Raw genomic sequence first — 6640 nt, forward strand, 5'->3', positions numbered from 1 at the left:
GCCCCTAAGAATGACGCTGACCACATGGAGAACAAAAGAAAGGAAATCCTCTCCTGGCCTGGTTTTGCGGAAGGTTACTGACAAAATATTGTTCTTCAGATTTGAAATAAGTCGCTCACAGCTCCTCAAAGACAGCTTTGTCCATTGAGCCTGTGCTCTGCTTTCCATAGCAAAGACATATGCAACATCGACTTTGCACATAAACGTATGACTATGTGGCTGTTGGAGATTTGTACTTCATAATATAAATGTACATTGATTTTTATATTTGTGAATTCATCTGTAGGAGAAGTGTTATACTGTACATCAGAAGACGCCTTAATCAATAAGCCAAATTTATTTGGAGTCTCTTTCATTTCACTAGCGCTAGCGGGCCAAGAGGAATTCTGGGCCCCAAATAGAGGAAGTCTTTCCTATTTATATCTTTTTCAGTTCTTTGTCTTCCAAATTTGGAATGAGACTTCTGGACCTTCTGAGAAAGAGGTCCTGTGTGCAGGGACAAGTCCGTAAGACTGTATCTGGCACCAGCACTGACAACTCTGTCTGAGCCATAGTTTATGGCCTCTCTGGAATGGGAATAGTCTTATTTTTCCCTATTATTTAAGCAAGCAAACGTTTACAGAAGCCAGAATATCAGGGTTAAAATTTTAAACAGCAGTTTTTACCCAAAATGGAGGTTACTATGCTTCAGAAGTAAAGAAAATCCAAGACTATTTAATGATTAATGTGTTTTTCTCTTCATTCTGTAAAGATTGAAAATATATTTTTATATTATTTTACTTATTTGGAATTAATAGAACATACTAAGCAATTAGGATACAACAAAATTAAATTTTATTACTTTTACAACCTTTTGTTTCTTAAAACTTTTCATCTCCAAAAAAGATAAAAACAAATTCTTGATTGTAATTACTTTTATATAATTCTGATTGGTGCTTTATTTGGTTCTAGGAGAATGACCATTCATGTCTACACAAGTATTAAATTGTAATTACAATAAAAAGAAAAAGGGAACTGTAAGACTGAACACTCTTATCTTTTTCTAATCGTAAGGAGAGAATATTGTTACATATTATTTGAGCTCTGGGTTTTAAATTATAAGCCCTTTATTTGATTAAGGAAGTTACCTTTTATTCCCTTATTTAATCACAACAAGTTGCTGCAGTTGTGTTTTTATATTGGTTTGCTCAAAATGGTTTAAAGTTTATTCATTTTTTTTTTCACGATTGGGTGCTAAATTTTGTCATTTTTTTGTATCTACTAAAACTATCATAGCTTTTGTCTTTTAGTTTATTGATAAGGTGTGCTGTATTAATTTTTGGATGGTAAGCCAACTTTGCATACTAGTATATATCCTACTTGTTCATGCTGTATAATTCTTTTATACATCAATGAATTTAATTTGCTGATATTTTGCTGAGAATTTTTGTATCTATAAAAATTTTTGAATTTTTTACTAGTATAAGACATACTGGTCTGTAGTTTTTCTTGTGATATCTTTGTCTGGTGTTGGTATCAAGGTAATACTGGATTCAGAAATAGTGAGAAGCATTTTCTCCTAGTCATTTTTTGGAAGCATTTGTGAGGAACTGCTATCAGTTCTTTAAATGTATGCCCTGTGAAGCCATGTAGAACGTGGCTTTTCTTTGTGGATAATTTTTGATTACTAATTTAATATCTTTACCTATTCCAGGTCTATTTATATCTTTATTTCTTCTTGAGTCAGCTGTGGTAGTTTGTTTCATCTAAGTTATATTACTTGTTGGCATACAGTTAATCGTAGGAGTCTCTTATAATCTTTTTTATTTCTGTAAAGTCAGTAGTAATGGCTCCTCTTTCATTCCTGATTTTAGTAATTTGAGTCTTTTCACCTTTTATTTTCTTGGTCAGTTTAATAAAATGTTTGATAATTTTGTTTATATTTTTAAAGAACCACTCTGGTTTTATTAGTTCATCCTTCTTGTGTTTATATTTATTGTTTTACTAATTTTTACTATAATCTAATTTTTTCTTTTTTTTGAGTTTAGTTTGCTGCTTTTCTCTAATAAGGTGGAAGATTACATTACTGATTTGAGACCTTTCTTTTCATTTAATGCAGGTGTTTGTAGCTATGAATTCCCTTTGTGCACTGCTTTAGCTGCACACCCTCACATCTTCTTGACAGAATCTGCCCCTTCACATTTTGTCGTCGTCTTATATTATTAAATTGGGGTGGCTCTCCCTTCTTCTCTGAAATAAAAAATATATACATAAAAAAAAAGATGAGGTGTCACTCCATCATCTTACAGCTTAGGCAACTCAAGTGCAGCAAGTTCAAGTAAAGGGCATGCCAAGTTCTCTTGTTAGTCTGGGTCGGATGTGGCATTCGATCCTCTCCCCTCATGCCACATGCCTTCTCCCTGGGTTTTAATCTGTTGCAGTGCTGTTTGCTTTCGCGTGGTTCTCCTGAGTGCTGGCCCTCATCCTGCTCTCGCTCCGCTCCGGGAGGTTCTTTCCTCTGGTCGGCACACGTGCCTCTCATTGCCTCACTCTCCCCCGCCGCCCTCTGCGAAACCTTTCCTGAGGGCGCGGACAGGACAGGCGCCCCACCGGTTCTTCCTTCGCTGCCTTTGTTTATGACTTTGCCGCCGCACCTGCCAGTGGGTATCATGCACCCCTCCTGTGCTTGTCTTCCAGCGCTGTGAGCTTCTGTCGGGTAAGCACCACGTTTGCATAAGATGTGGAGAGTTTTTTCTTCTTTAATAGATGCTTGTAGAATGAATGAATCTGAGGTGGAAGAATATAGTTTGGGGAAAACTGTTAGAGAGTTGAAGATGAGGATGGAGTTATTGCCCCAGACCTCTCTCATAACTCCAGTGAACTTTCACCTTTCACCTGCCTGCCTCCTTGCACCATTCAGCTTCCTGCTCCCATGGCAACTGCTTAGGGGAGTTGGTCCTGCTACCCCAGGCTGGGTGGGCTCCTTTAAACCTCTCCTTTGCAGCCCTGCTGTGATGTAATTTATTAAATCTTTGTGACATTGAATTTCTGCTCCACTTGATCCCAAGTTCTTCCAGATCAGAGCCCCTGGCTGAGGCCTGTCCTCTGACAGCTGTTTGCTGGCCCAGAGCCTGGCCTTTAGAGGAAGTTCAATAGATATTTCTTGGATACATGAATTACAGTACTACACATTCTTCTTTTTTATGCTTTATCTTTGTTTACTGTGTCTTGGTTGCCAGTTTAATAATGGAGACATTTTAGGTTGGCCCAGAATAGTCATCAAACTATTTTTGGCTGTGAGCTGCAGACCAAGAGGTTTTGGGACGCAGAGCTTGCTAAGCCACGCGCCCTTCCTGCTGAATGCGGACCCCCCTCTGGTGAAGAGCAGGGCCGCGTGGACCCTGCTGCCCACGCGCACAGGGCCCGCGCGGGGGTCCAGGGAGGTTGCACACCACAGCCCACAGGCAGCCGCGTTGTTACAAGCAGAGCGGCTTCCCGCAGTGCTGTGCTCGTGAAGTGAACGCAGGACCTTATGAACATTTCATGGGACAGTCACGCTCCTAAGCGGGCTTCCTCACGGGCTTTCTCTGTCTATGAACTTCCTGACGTCTTTCCACGTCCTCTTTCAGCGCTGATGCTTCTTCAGCTTCTCGGGAGGTTTGGGATTCCAAAGTGCGCGGAGAACCGCCCAGTGTTGGAGCGGTTTGGAGGCCCGTGTACGGGATGCGCAGTCCTCGTCTTTGACCTGATGTCCCTCTACTGGCCGCAGCCATTCCCTCCATGGGGACCATGCTTAGTAGCTGCTCTGGCCTCTGCAATGGCTCTGTCACTGTTGGTCCTCTGCTACCCTAAGATTTGAGAAGTGAAAGCACAGTGGTTGTCTGGAGGAAATGGCTTTCATGTTTCCTATTATTCTATAATTTGTAGACTTCAGCTAAGACAAAACCTCAGTGTTGCTTCCTTTTCCACTCTTGTGTGTGTTTATGACCTTTCCTGTCAAAGAAGGGGCAGGATGAAAGGTAGTAGATTTCGGTATGGAGTTTGTGGTGAAGACAAACGCCATCCTACTCCATTTTAATGGCTGTTAATAGCAGTTTATTCTACTCTCTTGGTAATGCTCACCTCCTCCGATTCACAAACGTAAAGCACCTGTACCCATCTGAATTTGGTGAGTGAAAGGGCTCTCCACGCTTTTTTGTTAACTGTCCACTCTCGCTGCCGATGGACGGCTCGCCAGCTGCGCCGTGGCCCCCGCACCGCGCCCGCGCCGCCGCCGCAGTCTGCAGGAGGGCCAGGGGCCGGCGCTCTGGCTTGCGTTTCAGCCTCACCTCTCACTGGCTCTGCCAGGCCGGGACACGGCATCCCCAGACTCCTCTGTGTTCCCGGTTTCTTCAGTGCGACCCCAGTTCTGAAAGGTGGTGAGGATTTCCTGAGTTAATTGGACAGTGAATGAAGATTAATAGCCTTTCCTCCTCATTGTTCCCCCTCCTCTGCTCGGAACAAAAAGTCACATGTTGTGAGTAGAGTATCGGGTGTTTACAGAACTTGAGGTAAAACGCGTGCGTGTTGGGGCGTGAAATGCCATCTCTCCGTGAGCTTTCCTTGGTTCCGCCTCCTGGGCGGACTCGGCACCTCCTCTGGTAGATGGTGCATCTGTGAGCAAAGATGCTCGAGTCACGGTCCGGTCCGAAGAGAAACACTGCCCAGCGGCCACCGAGTAGATTGTCTGCCTCTTTAGAAGTTGAGGATTGGCTATACTTATTGGATTAAGAACTGAAGGATTTTTTAAATGAAATTTCAATATTGAGAGAGCGAAAGCAAACTGTATGACTTCCGTTTCTTTTAAGCTATCAAAGAGGGTAAAGCCACCCAAGCGATCTCTTTCAAGGTGCTTTCTTACTAATTCTCTCAACCTCTGGTCCTCCGCTAGGTGCTCTGCGGTTGAGAGTCGGAGCCCGCGAGCAACATGCCGGAACAGAGCAACGATTACCGGGTGGCCGTGTTCGGAGCAGGTGGTGTTGGCAAGAGCTCCCTGGTCCTGAGGTTTGTGAAGGGCACGTTCCGGGAGAGCTACATCCCCACCGTGGAGGACACCTACCGGCAGGTCATCAGCTGCGACAAGAGCATCTGCACGCTGCAGATCACGGACACCACCGGCAGCCACCAGTTCCCCGCCATGCAGCGGCTGTCCATCTCCAAGGGCCACGCCTTCATCCTCGTGTACTCCATCACCAGCCGGCAGTCCCTGGAGGAGCTCAAGCCCATCTACGAGCAGATCTGCGAGATCAAAGGGGACGTGGAGAGCATCCCCATCATGCTGGTGGGGAACAAGTGCGACGAGAGCCCGAGCCGCGAGGTGGAGAGCAGCGAGGCGGAGGCCCTGGCCCGCAGGTGGAAGTGCGCCTTCATGGAGACCTCGGCCAAGCTCAACCACAACGTGAAGGAGCTCTTCCAGGAGCTGCTCAACCTGGAGAAGCGCAGGACCGTGAGCCTCCAGATCGACGGGAAGAAGAGCAAGCAGCAGAAGAGGAAAGAGAAGCTCCAGGGCAAGTGCGTGGTCATGTGAACGCCTTCCCGTGTCCCCGTCACCGCACCTTCCCTCTTCCCCGGGAAACCCGCCGCCGCCAGGGCAGCATGTCAGATGCCCACACGTTAACTATCTCATTTTGACCGAGACACGCCCTATTGTCCTTAAGAGGCATTCCACACCACCCACAATAAGCCCCTCTCCGGAACCAGGGAATCCGCCAGACGGTCCAGCGAAAACCCACGTGCCGGCGTGGCAGGGGGCTGAGAGTGCCCGCAGCCTCTGTGGCCGTGTGTGTGTGTGTGTGTGTGTGTGTGTGTGTGTGTGCTGCCAGGAGTGGAGCGAGGGAGGGAGGGACTGCCCCTGCATGTGTGTCCAAGCATGTTCACCTGGGGCTGCAGGTCCACCACAGACCAGCCTTTCCTCCGCTCAGCAGCCGGTGCCGTCCTGGGGGGCGGAGGGAGAGGGGAGAAGCCAGGCCAAAGTTGCTTTCCTCCTGGTTCTTTAACTGGATTGAAACCACAGCCTCCCCCAGAGATGCTCACTCCCCGCTGGCCTGTGAGCCCTGAGGGGTGCCCTCACCTCCCTGGGCCTCGGGGAGAGAGCCTCCGGCTCAGCCTTCCAGAGGATTCCTGTTCACGTGCAGTTGGGTTCACGGATGCCTGCTTGTGAGAGCGCTGCGGGCGTGAGCGCGGGCACCGCGGCGTACGCGCCCCGTGGCCCTGGCACTCAGAGGGTTTACATGTGAAGTTTCCTTCCTTGACCCAGGAGGGTGCGCCCTCTGCCAGCCTCAGATTTTAAACACAAGCGACTGACTTCACTGTTGGAGACGTCCGTTCTCCTGCCGCGTGGTTGTCTTCTGCACGTGGCGGGCCTGACCCGCGGGGCAGCCGACCGAGGCCGCGGGGAGGCCCGAGCACACGGCCTTCCAGGTGGCCGACGGGACGTGCACACCCGCACCCTGTGACGCGCTGGGAACGGCAGTTGTCGCTGTGTTTCGATGCCCTTGGACACCTGCGTTCCTGGAAAACGCCTCGAGTAGCACACGGTCTCCCGGGTCCCCTCAGAAACCCTCCTAAGAGCAGGGCAGGGCAGGGCCCCTCTTTTCCCAATGATCTGCGTGCACCCGAGTCC

At 47.9% G+C, this 6640-nt stretch overlaps 1 protein-coding gene across 1 annotated transcript; it reads left to right on the forward strand.

Annotated features, from left to right (window-relative positions):
• Positions 1-4915: 4915 nt before the first annotated feature.
• Positions 4916-5763, forward strand: DIRAS2 (DIRAS family GTPase 2). Its single transcript, XM_008156862.3, has one exon. It carries the CDS (start codon positions 4946-4948, stop codon positions 5543-5545), a length of 600 nt encoding a protein of 199 aa, XP_008155084.1. The 5' UTR covers positions 4916-4945; the 3' UTR covers positions 5546-5763.
• Positions 5764-6640: the final 877 nt, after the last annotated feature.

Source organism: Eptesicus fuscus, chromosome 15, assembly GCF_027574615.1.
Source record: "Eptesicus fuscus isolate TK198812 chromosome 15, DD_ASM_mEF_20220401, whole genome shotgun sequence".
Taxonomy (NCBI): Eukaryota; Metazoa; Chordata; class Mammalia; order Chiroptera; family Vespertilionidae; genus Eptesicus; species Eptesicus fuscus.